The sequence below is a fragment of the Delphinus delphis genome, chromosome 17 (genome assembly GCF_949987515.2).
Source record: "Delphinus delphis chromosome 17, mDelDel1.2, whole genome shotgun sequence".
Taxonomy (NCBI): Eukaryota; Metazoa; Chordata; class Mammalia; order Artiodactyla; family Delphinidae; genus Delphinus; species Delphinus delphis.
In genome coordinates, this window is record NC_082699.1 from 34,505,740 (window position 1) to 34,521,751 (window position 16,012).

Here is a 16,012-nt window from a genome sequence, read left to right on the forward strand (position 1 = left end):
AGCATATGTTTTTCTTTGACTTATTTCCTTAAGCATAATACTCTTTAGGTCCATGCACATGTTGCAGCTGTCAACATTCCATTCTTTTTTATGGCTGAGTAATATTCCATTGTGTGTATATATATATATATATATATATATATATATATATATATATATATACCACATTTTCTTTATCCATTCATCTGTTGATGGGCGCTTAGATTGCTTCCATATCTTGGCAATTGTAAGTAATGCTGCTATGAACATTCTTTTTCTTCAGACACATACCCAGCAATGGAATTGCTGGATCATATGGTCGTTCTATTTTTAGTTTTTTGAGGACTCTCCATACTGTTTTCCGTAGTGGCTGCCTCAATTTACAATCCCATCAACAGTGTACTAGGGTTCCCTTTTCTGCACATCCTCACCAACATTTGTTATTTGTAAACGTTTTGGTGATAGCCATTCTGACATGTGTGAGGTGATATCTCATTGTGGTTTTGATTTACATGTCTCTGATGGTTATCATTGTTGAGCATTTTTTCGTGTGTCTGCTGGCCATCTGTATATCTTCTTTGGAAATATGTCTTTGCCCATTTTTTAATTGGGCTGTTTTTTTTTTTGATATTGAGTTGTATGAGCTGTTTACATATTTTGGATATTAACCCCTTATTGGCCATCTTATTTGCCAGTATTTTCTCCCATTCAGTAGGTTTTTACATTTCATCCATGGTTTTCTTCATTGTACAAAAGCTTTTAAGTTTAATTAGTTCCCATTTGTTAATTTTTGCTTTTATTCTTTTGTCTTAGGAGACACATCCAAAAAAATATTGCTGTGGTTTATGTCAAAGTGTGTTCTGCCTATATTCTCTCCTAGGAATTTTATGGTTTTAGGTCTTTTTAGATCTTTAATTCAATTTGAGTTTATTTTTGTATATGGTGTAAGGAAATGTTCTAATCTTATTCTTTTACATGTAGCTGTCCAGTGTACAATATCATTTGAAAGGTCTTCATCTGCTGATTCTATCTCCTGTGTCATTTATGAGAGTCTCTCTATTATTTGATTTTTCTCCTGGTTGTTTCTGTGTCTTTTTATGTGTAGTAATTTTTGGTTGCATGCTATGAATTTTATGGTGGTGGTGGTGGTGGTGGTGGTGGTGGTGGTGGTGGTGGTGGTGGTGGTGGTGTGTGTGTGTGTGTGTGTGTGTGTGTGTGTGTGGTGTCCACATATGTGTATGCGTTTTAATTTCCCTTTGAATTAAAAACTTGTGGACCAGCTTGATCAGTTCAGTGTTCATTTTTAAGCTTTATTTGGGTGAGTCTAGAGTAGACTTTACTTTTGGGCTAATTTAACCCTCCTATTAATGCACAGCCCTTCTGAACTTTTCCACTGAAAGCGCTGGATATTCAACAAAGCTGCTCAGACTCACTTATCTCCCAGCCCTCTGTGTACTCTGGGAATTGTTCAGCTTATGGTTCCCAGGCAGTTGTTCTTTGCCTGGCCTTATGGAATCTTACCCTAAACATGTACAGCTTGATATTTGGCCAGAGACTCAAGGATACACTATGCAGATTTATGGGGCTCTATCTTTACATACTTTTCTCTTTGGGGGAACTCTCCTCACAAATTGCAACTTCCTCAGTCTCTCTAAAATCTGATCTGTCTCCTCAACTCAGTGATAATGCCTTATATGGCTATTTTCCTACTCCTTATGCCACAGTCTATATGACATATGTATATAGTATAATATAGAGTATGTAATATAGAATATATAGTATGTATATATATGTAGTATATAGTACATACTATGGTATACGTACAGTACCTTTAGGCAAAATCTGATCTTAGGGCTCATTTCATTTGTTTTTCTTCTCTCAGGAATTGCCATCTTTCCCTGCCTGCTAAACAGTATCTGAAAATAGTGGTATCATATATTTGATACAGTTTCTTTGTGTTTACAGGAGGACGACAAATCCATGATGCTGGAGGCAGAAGTCCCTGCTAATTTAGTTTTGGTTCCGATTTATTCTTATAAATGGGTTAATGGAAATCCTGTCCAGCTGATTATGCAGGGTATAATAGGGCCATACCTTTGAGATTTGAGCCTTGGTATTGACTCACCTGGTATAGAATTTTAATTAAGCACAGACTGGACCATCCTGAATGGCAGCAAGATTACTAGCAAAGATGTAGCAATTTTATTAGATTACTCTTTCATTAATTTAGGCTTAGTGAAGTTTTGAAAATTTCTTCAGTTTTTGTTATACCCTCTTGAATTAGATCCCATTATTATAAATAATGTTTTCCTGATGTGAATTGATTTAGCTGTATTGTTAATTACTGTATCATTTTAAAATGTCAGGAGCATCGTTTCTTGCTATTACAACCATCTATGCTGAGACTGGGTCAGGTTTTGTAGTACCAAGTGCTTCTGCCAAAGCAGGAGTGGAGGCCATGAACAAGTGAGTACTACTGTGTTAATCCTGTCACTGAAGATAAATAATGTGCTTTGGTAGCTTGTGTAACTAAATTCCTGCTTTCTAGTCTCTTTCCAGAGAAAAATAAAACAAAGACTAATTTGGATTCACCAGGAGACATTCTATTTCATGAATAGGTCCTATTTGTCTACAGCAGCACTGTCCAATAGAATTTTCTGCAATGATCGAACTGTTCTGTAAATCTGCAGTATCCAATAGCTATATGTGGCCATTGAACCCTTGCATTCTGGCTACTGTGACTGAGAAACTAAATTTTATTTAATTTTAATTACTTATCCAGTATGACTGTGTATTATAAAGTATGAGAAAAAGGCTTATAGGAACTCAGACTAGTGTATCCATGTATCTTTACTAGTGCCCCCTCTGACCTCTCTTAAACATACCTTCATCCTTTTATTGTACCTACTATACACGATTAATAGAACTAATATAGACAGTGACCACTTGTCAGCCCTTTTGGCCTTTTCTCAGCAGCATATGATTGCTTTTTGAATCTGTTCCCCATTGGCCTTTTCTACTGTCTTAGTTGTAATGTAAGGTCTTATCATTGCTTGTCTTGCTTACTGTAATAACCCCATAATATGTTTCTCTGCTACCAGTTTCTTTTCTCTTTATTTTTTATTCACATTCCCACCAGACTTATCTTTCTACAAATGTATATCTGCTTCTTATAATGCCTAGTTAAAAACCTTATATCATTTTTCTATTACTCTTTGGAATAAAAGCCAAAACTCAATATGGTATTCTAAACAGACTTGTCCCTGGCCTTTCTTTATTCATTGACTTATTTGATAAATATTTATTGTGTATCTTTTGTGTACATGGGATACAGGGATATGATAGTGATGGAAATAGAACAGTCCTCATTCTCACCTGAACTTGCATTCTTTTACTGTTATTCCTGTGCTTTTAATTACCATCATTCCTGTGCTCTATATTTTCTTAAACACACCACGCATTTTCATATTTCTATGCCTGGGTGATGCTGTTGTTGGAATTTGCTGTGATATTTTGCCTCCCTTCAGGGCGCTTGTATCACCTCCTCTGGGATATTTACTTTCATTTCTCTAGAAGAGAATTAACCATCCTCTACTCTTTGCACCCTTAAAACTTTGTTTATTCCAGTCTAGTGAGAAGACTAACACATTAATAAATGCCATCCGGTGTTGTAGATTCTAAAATGAAGGGGCACAGAGAAGGGCACTGTAGACTATTTTTAACATATCATTAAAGCTATATGACTTCCCCACTAGAATGTGTGTCTGTGAGAGAAGAAAGCATATCTTATTCATCTTTGTGTACTCATTGCTCAGCAAGATCAGGTACATAGCTGGTGCTCAGTGCTTGTAGAACTACATAATTGTTCTCTTTTTCAAGTAGTCTCAAGGTTCTTTTTAACATTTAAACCAGTAATACACATTTGTTTGAGATACAAAGAAGTCATACTTTACTCAGCAGTTTAGTTTGAATAGAGATAATTACCATTTTGGGGTTTTTTTTTTAAGGTCAAATGGTATTGGAAATAAGGGATTTGAACTTGACTATTTTGGCACCATTTGTACAATATTTGTTTTGTTGAGATCTTTGACTCTTGTTAGAGGTTTCAATTTCATGTCTTTTAAGGACTATGATTCTGTGCTGCTTTTTTTGTATTACTGCATAGTGAATTGCACATAGCAGATGCTCAATAAATGTGTACCTTCCTCCCCAGCCCGTGTTCCCATCAGCCATCTTTCATATTTTATAGTACACAATCATACCAGATAAGGTCTTATAGGTCCCTGAATACTGCATGTTGTTTATGCCTTTGTCCTTTACTCACACTGGCCCATGTGCCTGGGCTGTCTTCTTTTTTCCAGCCTACCTTCTAATATCTCCCATCCTCTTCTTTCCCCCTTACTCCCACAAAAAACTCCTAATCCTTCTTCAAGTGTCAGCTCAATTATCACCTCCTGAGGGAAGCCTTCCATGTACTTCAGGAAGGCATAGATACTTCTTCCTTTACGTAGCCTTGGCACATATTACACAGTTTCCAGGATAGTAGTATCTAGTTCTTTATACAACTAAAGCGACCTCTCTTGAGAGAGGGACTATCTCCTGAAAGCAGGGCTGCCTTTCTTTGTTTGAGGGTATTGGCATATAATAAGCTCACAATAAACACCTGTTGATTGAAAAACAATAATGGTTAACATTATTGAGTATATTGTACTTAGCATCTTAACATGCAGAGTGAGCCAGTGAGGTGGATTCCTCATGTTACAGTAGATCTTGAGAATATAAACTAGGTTATAAGAGCTAGCACTAGAACAAATTTATCTGTTGCACCTATGAATAGAGATAGCATGGCTTTTCCTCTTAAGCCAGTTTCCTTAATAGCTTGCCCAGTTTTTCACAGAATGCTGTAAACTCTGCTCAGCTCAGTAATTCTGTTAAGACACACAGCTACTACTTCCCTAGCAATCTAGTAGGTGCACTACAAGTACATACCCAGGGTAGGTATGGTCTTGGACTCTGTTAAAGGTATCACTCAGAAAAGCAGTTTTTAATGTATGATTTGCCTGAAAGAGATGCAGCCCATTTCTCTAAAATGTACCAGTGGATTAATCAGATTAACAGACTGTACTTGGAACACAATGCTTTATAAAGCATTGTTAATGTTAATGCTTATCTTAGTGAGTATCTTATAATTACATAAAGCTTATGTTAATAGATATCTTATAATTATACAAAACTTATCCCTTTGTATCTATTGCAAGGATACAGTGTCTTAAGGACATTACTATACTACACAATTTTCCTTTTATACGTTTTCTTGGAAGAAATGTTTTATTAAATTTTTTTGTCAGAAACAATTGTGTTTTTCCTGAGAGATTAGCTTGCTTTTTTCGTTATGGGCAGTGTGAATTGTGTAACTGATTAGGCTTACCTTTTGCATAGCATCATGGAAGGAGTAGATACAAGTTTTTCACCTGCCTATTATAATTATGTGGAATATCACAATACATTTAGTTATAAGTTTCATTCTTGACTTCCTTATATTTCCTTATCCTTGTTTTGTTTGTTTTCTTTCTTTTCAAGTAATTCTATCTTCTTCATTTGCATTACATGTATTTCTTAAGTTACGTTAAATCATTTTTTTAAAGTAGATTAAGTATATGCACACAAATGTACATATGAATTTAAATTTCTAAAATAAGTTTAGGTAATAAAAAGACATATCTATCAAGTAAGCTTTTTTTTTTAAAATTTATTTTTGGCTGCATTGGGTCTTCATTGCTGCACATGGGCTTTCTCTTGTTGCAGCGAGTGGGGGCTACTCTTTGTTGTGGTGCACGGGCTTCTCATTGCAGTGGCTTCTCTTGTTGCGGAGCACGGGCTCTAGGTGCACGGGCTTCAGTAGTTGTGGCACTCAGGCTCAGTAGTTGTGGCTCTCGGGGTCTAGAGCTCAGGCTCAGTAGTTGTGGCGCATGGGCTTAGTTGCTCCATGGCATGTGGGATCTTCCCGGAGCAGAGCTCGAACCCGTGTCCCCTGCATTGGCAGGCAGATTCTTAACCACTGCACCACCAGGGAAGTCCCAAGTAGGCTTTTAAAACAGGTTGCTTCTTCAAGGTTTCATGTTTGCTATTAGTGTTCTATTTTGCTTCAGGGCATTTAGCAAGATTCTTTTAGATTCTTATTTCCTTTTTAGCTCAGTTCAACAATTGTATTAAAGCCTAGTTAGACATGATATGGTTAATATTTTAAATCTATGTAATCCGTCTCTTACTCAATTAAGGCACTTGTAATGTTGCAAACATTGTAATCTAATGTACTATGAGTAAAGTTACATTGAACTTTATAAGTGCAGGACTGAACTCCAGAAAATGTGGGGGAGACACATGAATCTCTTCCTTCTTTGTGCTAAATAATGATACCCTTTTTAAAAATGTGTATTGATATTGGACTTCGTTCAAAATGTGAATAGTAGGTCATCTAGCATAGTGCTTAAGGACACTAAAGTGTAAATGGTAGATAGTACAGCAGAGTGTGACTAAGGGCACAAACTCCAGAGCTAGACTGCTACAGGTTGACTCACTAGCCATATGACCCAGAGCAAATGATTTAACTTCTCTGTGCCTCAGTTTCCTTGTCTGTAACAGGGGGAATAATAATAGTACCTACCTATTGGAGTTATAGTCTCTGGCATTTAATAAGCATGCAGTCTTGGTTAATAGTATTTTTAATATATAGTATAATATTTTAGAATCTGTGTTGTTTAATTTTTAGGTCTCTTGCAGCTGAATGGGGTAAATATGGAATGAGATTCAACGTGATTCAACCGGGGCCTATAAAAACCAAAGTAAGTTTTGGTTTGCTTATGATCACATTTTGAGGGATTAAGGAGTGAAAGATAGATAGATAGATTCTCATGTGTGCAGGATTTTCCAGCGATACCTTAGTTTGGAGCCCTGGTGGAAGGGAAGAGGGTTTTGCCATTATCCAACATAAGAAATAAGGAGGTGGGCAAGAATACAGCAGCTATACAACTCCTTGATAAGGTCTATTTCAGTGTCGTAATCTTTCTGGGATCTTTTATGCCATCAATTTTGGCATTTTGTCTGATTTGCTTTAATCTGTTATTGTGTTATATTTCTTAATTTTTACTATATTTTAAAGGTTCTTTGACATCCTTTTTTAAAATGGAAATGTAATGAGGTGGATAGACCTAGAGTCTGTCATACAGAGTGAAGTAAGTCAGAAAGAAAAAGACAAATACCGTATGCTAACACATATATATGGAATTTAAGAAAAAAAAAATGTCATGAAGAACCTAGGGGTAAGGCAGGAATAAAGACGCAGACCTACTAGAGAACGGACTTGAGGTTATGGGGAGGGGGAAGGGTGAGCTGTGACAGGGCGAGAGAGAGTCATGGACATATACACACTAACAAACGTAGTAAGGTAGATAGCTAGTGAGAAGCAGCCGCATGGCACAGGGATATTGTCTCGGTGCTTTGTGACAGCCTGGAGGGGTGGGATAGGGAGGGTGGGAGGGAGGGAGATGCAAGAGGGAAGAGATATAGGAACATATGTATATGTATAACCGATTCACTTTGTTATAAAGCAGAAACTAACACACCATTGTAAAGCAATTATACCCCAATAAAAATGTTTTTTTTTAAAAAAAAGGAAATGTAACTATATTTTAAATTTAAGAGATGCTTTAGAAATTTATCATACAAGCTTGGTCTTGTTATAGGCAACATTTTCTTTGACACATGTCTGTGCCTTTTCACTTTCAAACACTGTTATGCACATCATCTAATTCCCATGTCTCTCTGATTAAAAATCCTTCTGATGGCATGCATTTCACCTGAAATCAGATATTGCAACTCATAATTATCACTAATGCTGTTACAGATGTTGCGTGAAAGGTTCACAGGTTCTCTGTTCTCTCACGTTACCCCAGATGACTTCACTCTCATACTTCTTTTTGTTTCCGTGTAAAGCAAGAATTTATAATCCCAACTGGGATGTTTCTTTGAAGGCCCAGGTGAAATTTGCTAAGTTGTTTCTGTTGTATAAACTGAAAATAATGCAAAGGAGTATTTGGCTTGTAGATGGTTCTGGGGTATTAAATATTAACATGGAGATGGTTGTATTAATTTTTTTAGCAGTTTGAAGGGTGGAAAATGGAAAGAACAACTACCTGAGTGAGTGAAACTTGACTGAATATCTTATTTGTTTGGCACTTATGTAATAAAAAATAATAAAATTAATGGAAAAATAATTCAAAGGCACATATTAAAACACATGATTCAGAATAGCATTGTGCTAAGCACTATCTTATATATAGTCATAGAAACTTCTTTCTAGGACCTCAGTATCTAGGAAAGATCATCTGCATTTTATTATATATTTAACATGTACTTACTGAGTGCCTTCTGTATGCAAAGGTGCTAATAAGAAAGATACAAAAACATTTGTGACAGATGCTTGCCATCAACTTTTAGTCTAGCAGTATAGGTGTAAGTTTTATGCAAATAACATGCATATAGTTTTAAAGAGATTTAAGAAAATTGAAGTATAGAAACTCTCTAGCAAGCACTGATAGAACCAGGATTGGGACCTTTGTCTACCCTTTTTCTTTGATGCTTTATACCTGCCTAGGGAGAGCTGAAGTGCTCTCAAGGAGCCTGTGTGTGCTTGCTATGTCTCATGTCTGTGTTATTGAAGAGAGTTGTCACCTAGACTTACAGGCACTGGTAGAGAAAAAGCCAATTATTTTTATTAATCAACACGCATGCATACTTTATCTTGGTCTGCTCCTTTTTTTTTTTATTGGAGTATAATTGCAATACAGTGGTGTGTTAGGGTCTGCTCCTTTTTATCATTAACAGAAGGCAGAAATTGTTTGGCAAATTTAGTTAATGTTTTTCTCTCTCTGGAATCTACTTGAATTTAATATTCCTACATACTTGTTTTCTTCCTTTTCTATTATTTTGAGAAGTAAGGAGAAGCAAAGGAATTTCCTCTTAAATATTTCCTATTTGAATCATTTTCCTGTGTTTACTAAATCAAATGACAGTAGCAGCCCTACCACCACCACACTAAATTTGTACATATTTCAGAGTACTTGCATATGCATTTTCTCATTTCTCAGACAACAATTTTGTGAGATAGCTAAAACAGGCATCCTCATTTTACATATGAAGAAACTAAGCTAAAAGTTATATTTTCTAGTGTTTTTTTTAACATCTTTATAAGAGTATAATTGCTTTACAATGGTGTGTCAGTTTCTGCTTTATAACAAAGTGAATCAGTTATACATATGTCCCCATATCTCTTCTCTCTTGCATCTCCCTCCCTCCCACCCTCCCTATCCCACCCCTCTAGGTGGTCACAAAGCACTGAGCTGATCTCCCTGTGCTATGCGGCTGCTTCCCACTAGCTATCTATTTTACGTTTGGTAGTGTATATATGTCCATGCCACTCTCTCACTTTGTCCCAGCTTACCCGTCCCCCTCCCTGTATCCTCAAGTCCATTCTCTAGTAGGTCTGCATCTTTATTCCCATCTTGCCCCTAGGTTCTTCAGACCATTTTTTTTTTGATTCCATATATATGTGTTAGCATGAGGTATTTGTTTTTCTCTTTCTGACTTACTTCACTCTGTATGTCAAACTCTAGGTCCATCCACCTCACTACTAATAACTCAGTTTCGTTCCTTTTTATGGCTGAGTAGTATTCCATTGTATATATGTGCCACATCTTCTTTATCCATTCATCAGTTGATGGACACTTAGGTTGCTTTCATGCCCTGGCTATTGTAAATAGAGCTGCAATGAACATTTTGCTACATGACTCTTTTCGAATTTTGGTTTTCTCATGGTATATACACAGTAGTGGGATTGCTGGGTTGTATGGTAGTTCTATTTTTAGTTTTATAGGGAACGTCCATACTGTTCTCCATAGTGGCTGTATCAATTTACATTCCCACCAACAGTGCAAGAGGGTTCCCTTTTCTCCACACCCTCTCCAACATGTATTGTTTATAGATTTTTTGATTATAGCCACACTGACTCGTGTGAGGTGATACCTCATTGTAGTTTTGATTTGCATTTCTCTAATGATTAGTGATGTTGAGCATCCTTTCATGTGTTTGTTGGCAATTTTTATGTCTTCTTTGAGGAAATGTCTATTTAGGTCTTCTACCCATTTTTGGATTGGTTTGTTTGTTTATTTGAAATTGAGCTGCATGAGCTGCTTGTATATTTTGGAGATTAATCCTTTATCAGTTGCTTCATTTGCAAATATTTTCTCCCATTCTGAGGGTTGTCTTTTCATCTTGTTTATGGTTTTCATTGCAGTGCAAAAGCTTTTAAGTTTCATTAGGTCCCATTTGTTTGTTTTTATTGCAATTTCTCTAGGAGGTGGATCAAAAAGGATCTTGCTGTGATTTATGTCATAGAGTGTTCTGCCTATGTTTTCCTCTAAGAGTTTGATGGTGTCTGGCCTTACATTTAGGTTGTTAATCTATTTTGAGTTTATTTTTGTGTATGGTATTTGGGAGTGTTCTAATTTCATTCTTTTACATGTAGCTGTCCAATTTTCCCAGCACCACTAATTGAAGAGGCTCTCTTTTTTCCATTGTATAGTCTTGCCTCCTTTATCAAAAATAAGGTGACCATATGTGTGTGGGTGTATCTCTGGGCTTTCTGTCGTGTTCCATTGATATATATTTCTGTTTTTGTGCCAGTAACATACTGTCTTGATTACTGTAGCTTTGTAGTATAGTCTGAAGTCCAGGAACCTGATTCCTCCAGCTCTGTTTTTCTTTCTCAAGATTGCTTTGGCTATTCGGGGTCTTTCGTGTTTCCATGAAAATTGTGAAATTTTTTGTTCTAGTTCTGTGAAAAATGCCATTGGTAGTTTGATAGGGATTGCATTGAATCTATAGATTGCTTTGGGTAGTAGAACCATTTTCACATTGTTGATTCTTCCAATCGAAGAACATGGTATATCTCTCCATCTATGTGTATCATCTTTAATTTCTTTCATCAGTGTCTTTTAATTTTCTTAGTTTCAGTTGTTTTTGGTGTCTGTCTCAGTGGCTATGGTTGGTTCAGTGGGTTGTGTAGGCTTCCTGGTGGATGGGAGTGGTGCCTGTGTTCTGGTGGATGAGGCTGCATCTTGTCTTTCTGGTGGGCAGGTCCACGTCTGTTGGTGTGTTTTGGGGTGTCTGTGGCCTTATGATTTTCGGCAGCCTCTGTGCTAATGGATGGGGCTCTGTTACTGTCTTGCTAGTTGTTTGGCATAGTGTGTCCAGCACTGTAGCTTGCCGGTCATTGAGTGGAGCTGGGTCTTGGCGTTGAGATGGAGATCTGTGGGAGATTTTTTGCCGTTTGATATTACATGGAGCTAGGAGGTGTCTTGTGTACCAGTGTCCTGAATGTGGCTCTCCCACCTCAGTGGCACAGCCCTTACTCCTGGCTGGAGGACTAAGAGCCTGTCCTCCACATGGCTGAATCACTGCAGAAACATTCTGGCAATGAAGCATGCTATTCTCCTAAGCCCATTTAGAAATACCTTGGAGAAGAATCATGGAGTCCCTCCAATCTGGTTTTCCTTTTTCCTTCTGTCCTTTCTAGTGGTTTTTTAAAGGTCAATATTGGGTAAAATGAATATGGACGAATTTGGCAAAACTCTCTGTTGCTTACAAGTACTAAGGTATGAACAGGTTGCCATAGTAACATTCCATTTACTGCAAATTTGTTTCTTAAATAGGAAAGAGGTTGTATTAAAAAAAAAAAAAAAAGCAACCTAATTATTTTCTTAATTCCTAAGGGTGCCTTTAGCCGTCTTGACCCAACTGGAGCTTTTGAAAAAGAAGTAATTGACAGAATTCCCTGTGGTCGGCTAGGAACTGTGGAAGAACTTGCAAATCTTGCTGCTTTCCTTTGTAGTGATTATGCTTCTTGGATTAATGGAGCTGTAAGCATTGTTGTCTCTCAACTTTTTTGGGAGGTGGATTTGGCGTGGGGAGGTGGATTGTAGAACCAATCCTGACGATGTTGAATGTAAATATGATTTAAAGTTTTAATTAGCTGTATTTAGTATATTATTTATAATATAGAAATATTAATATATATTGTTTAGCTTATGGAGTTGATTCATTGATAAATTAATTTTATTAAATGTAAATCACTCTGGTAGACATGCCTCTAAGATGAACTTTAAGATTGGGTATAATTTGAAATTGTAGAAATGATGGAGAGAGGATTTTAAAGAGAGTAAATCAATTTAGGTTTAAGCATCAGTTTTGTCCTTAAAATTTAGGCTTTGATTGAAAGTGCCAAGGAGATATTCTATCCAGTTAGGAGGGAGAAATGGCTAATGATTCAGAAACTTTTTAAAAGAAGTTAGTTTCACAGCTTTTATTATTATTTTTCAGGTAATTCGATTTGATGGTGGTGAGGAAGTACTTATTTCAGGGGAATTCAACAGTCTGAGGAAGGTAATGCCATTTTGTGAGTATAATATAATATTGGCAGTGAGGATACTAAGCTTTAAAAACACACAAGAACCTCATTAAATTGACTTTTTCTTTTTGTGGTAGGTCACCAGGGAGCAGTGGGACACAATAGAAGGACTCATCAGGAAGACGAAAGGCTCCTAAGACTACTCTGGCCTTCATCTTGGTTATAATGGAAATTATACAAACTGTCTATAATCTTTTGAATATTTTCAAGTCTAATAAATTGTTACTTAGCAAACATTGAGCGTGTATTATGTGCTAGGCCAATGGTAGGTAGATCTTGTATATTAAAAGATAAATAAGATGGGCTGTTGTTCCTTTAAAGAATTTTTTAAAAATAAAAAGAGGAAAGTGAGTGAAGGCTTTTGATAGAGGTGAAACGAGACTGGAAGTGCAGAGAAAGGAACAGATATTTGTAACCTGGAAAAATCAGGAGAAACTTAATGGTGAAAGTAGTATTTGAATTATATATTAAAACTATGTCTTTGGTGATGGTGCCTAAAAGAAAGTAGAGGATTTACAGTAAATCTAATGGACTCTGTCTTTTCAGTGTATTTCCTTTTCATTGGACTTATGAATTGTCTTCTTTGGATAGCTCAGTATTAATTCAAATAAGTTCTTGCCAGGACCTATTTTGTAGCCAGACATTTTATTTGGTACTGAGAATAAAACATGAATAATCTATAGCCTTTGCCCTCTTAAAACTCATTATCTAGCAGGATAGATAGACCTGTAAATATTTATGATTCATTGTGATAAATATTCCAGCAATGTTAAAGTGTGGAGGGGGAAGTAATTCAATCTGTCTCCAGAGTTTAGAGAAAGTGACACCTAGGAGACAGCATTCCATCTCAGCTTTTAAAGTATATATTCTCTATGAATTTATGGTCACCAGGGGGTGGGGAGGTGGGGAGGGATAGACTGGGAGTTTCAGATTGACATGTACACATTGTGATATTTAGGATAGATAGCCAGCAGGGACCTTCTGTATAGCACAGGAAGCTCTGCTCAATATTCTGTAATAACCTAAATGGGAAAAGACTTTGAAAAAGAATAGAAAAAAAAATTTTTTTAATAAATTATTGTTATAAAAAAATAAAGTGTACTGGAATAGGAAGTGCTAAAAAAGATAAAGTATATATTCTCATGTAGAGAAGATGAACAAAGCTCATAAAATATTTTTATGTATAATTTCATTTCATTCCATATTTGGTTTGACTAATTTGTCATCCTAAGAATCAAATAATAAGAAAACCACAGTCTCAAGTGTATATAGCTATAATTTTGAGTTTATATTAAAAAAAGTATTTTGCTTTCATAGGAATCATTCATTACATGCTCACTAGACTGACTTTCCCAATTGCCTGAATTACCAAGAGAGGGGACCAGCTTCTATCTTACCTCCTCTGAATAGATCTGAAAAGGAATCTAGTTTTCCTGTTTGAATTTATATGCTGTAAGCCTGATATGCAAATCCTTATTATATTGACAGTTAATTTTGTGCATAAGTTACATTAAATTGTGTACATAAATGGTTTAGAATGAGTGGCCTTGACATTTCCAATAATTTTGCCTTTCACTGGGGTACCATACCCAGTCTCCATTTTACCTTTAACACTAACCATAGTTTTCCTCTCTTCTATCTACATCTTTCTTCTTTATTTTTAAATTATCAATACTCTGTGGGATAGGAATAAAAAGTGCCAGTAGTTATATAAATTACCTTTTGTAAGTTTCATCACTTCTTATTTTCTTCATGATAAAATTCAGGATTATAATATCTGCTTCACAGGGTTGTTATGAGGATTAAGTGAGATGAAACAATTAAAAACACCATGTAAATGTAAAGCACACAAATGAAAGACAAGGCCCTCCTGTTTTTCTACTCTTTGATTTTTAAGACATGATTATCATAGAAAATGTGAGAATACAAAAGAATAAAAAATTTAAAAACTAACTTCCTAAAGAAAACTTCTATTAATACTTTGGTATAGTTATTTTCAACCTTTTGCCTTTTTTCATTTAATTTTTATTTTTTATGAAACTAATTTGTTTATATAATTTATATAGGGAAGAGTACTACTGCAATCTCTGCTCCAAAGCTATCTTCCCATGTAACTATCTTCAGCTCTTTTAACCATTTTTTTGGTTTGTATTTTTGGGGTTTTTTTCTGGAATATACATTCTTCCCCATCCACTAATTCTACAAATATAACCATATCCCTATTTTTGGTTAAATTTATATTCAGTGTTTACATTTTTATAACTTTATTAATATTGCTTTTTCCTCAATGTTTTCTCAACTTCCCTACTTCTTTTTAACCTACTTCATTTTAACAGTTGAGATTATATGATAAGTCAGATCCTGTTTCTCATAAATAAAAGATTTTTTTTATATTTCATTGTTTATATGTATCATACTTTGATTTTTTATTCTTAGAATTAGTTAAAAAAAAATTTGGTATAGTATATAAAACTGTGATGAATATCTTTATGCATAAAACATTTTTAGAGTTTGGAATTTTTTCTCCTGATAGATTCCTGGGAGTAATATTATTAGTCAAAGTTATGAAGCTTTTAGAGACTCTTGATACACATTTCCAAATTGCTATTCCTGAGATTTGTATGGGTTTAAAAAACCCTGAGCTATGTGTGCTAGTGCCAATTTCAACAAATACCTACCAACATGGGGTAGTTTCACTTTCAAACTATTTGCCAATTTCATAAGTAAAAATTGATAGCTCCTTCAAACATGTATTTATTTAATCACTAGTGATAATATTTTTCTATACTTAATGAATGTCCTGTTTGTCTTTTTACCTCTTAATGGGGTATCATAAAAATTTTGACTTGTCTGAGTTTGTATACAAATTTTTCTTCCGTTGATCATCTCTTAGAGTTTGCTTCATTATTGTATGTTATTACAAATGATGAATGAAGAAGCAAAGCTTGCAGGCATGGCAGGGAGGACCAGAAGAGAGATCATGGTAATATCATTTGACTGAAATTTCTTCCTAAGAAAAATTTCTTAGGAAGTCTGAAAGAGAAACAAACATTATTGATGGATAGTCACTATATTTTATGACACAACACCTTTGGGCATCAATGTTTTACCGTAAGAATTATTACTTTTTCACACTACTTAGTAACTTCTCCAAGAGTCCTGCTTCTAATGCGTTAACAGAAGAGTTAATACTCAGAAAATTAAAGTGAGGATTATTGGTAACAATATCACTTATCTTAGAATTAATGTATGAAGACATCCCCAGGAAATGTTTCAGGGAAGGATTAACAGCTATTGTTACTTTGTTCTTGAGGAAAACTAAAGCAGTGAGAATTTAAGTGACTTTGAATAATAGAATTTTAGACCTGGAAAAGTCTTAGAAGATAGTACTCTCAACCCCTTCATTTTATAGTTAAGGGAACTGAGGCTCAAGGAAGTTGTGACTTGGCCAGGGTCACATAATTAGTCAAGCTCATGTCTCCTCAACTGGACCAGTTTCTTGGGATCATA

The 16,012-nt window shown here is 35.5% G+C and overlaps 1 protein-coding gene across 2 annotated transcripts in view; it reads left to right on the forward strand.

Annotated features, from left to right (window-relative positions):
- The window catches only part of DECR1 (2,4-dienoyl-CoA reductase 1), a 52,610-nt gene extending 37,773 nt beyond the window's left edge, over positions 1-14,837 (forward strand). Inside the window, exons 6-10 of one of the 2 annotated variants that reach the window (XM_059994873.1) lie at positions 2,346-2,445; positions 6,749-6,821; positions 11,808-11,954; positions 12,415-12,490; positions 12,580-14,837. In XM_059994873.1, coding sequence (XP_059850856.1) covers positions 2,346-2,445; positions 6,749-6,821; positions 11,808-11,954; positions 12,415-12,490; positions 12,580-12,668 — 485 coding nt within the window. In that variant the 3' untranslated portion in view covers positions 12,669-14,837. The remainder of the gene's footprint in view (positions 1-2,345; positions 2,446-6,748; positions 6,822-11,807; positions 11,955-12,414; positions 12,491-12,579) is intronic. The other variant, XM_059994874.1, reaches the window with a different exon arrangement.
- Positions 14,838-16,012: the final 1,175 nt, after the last annotated feature.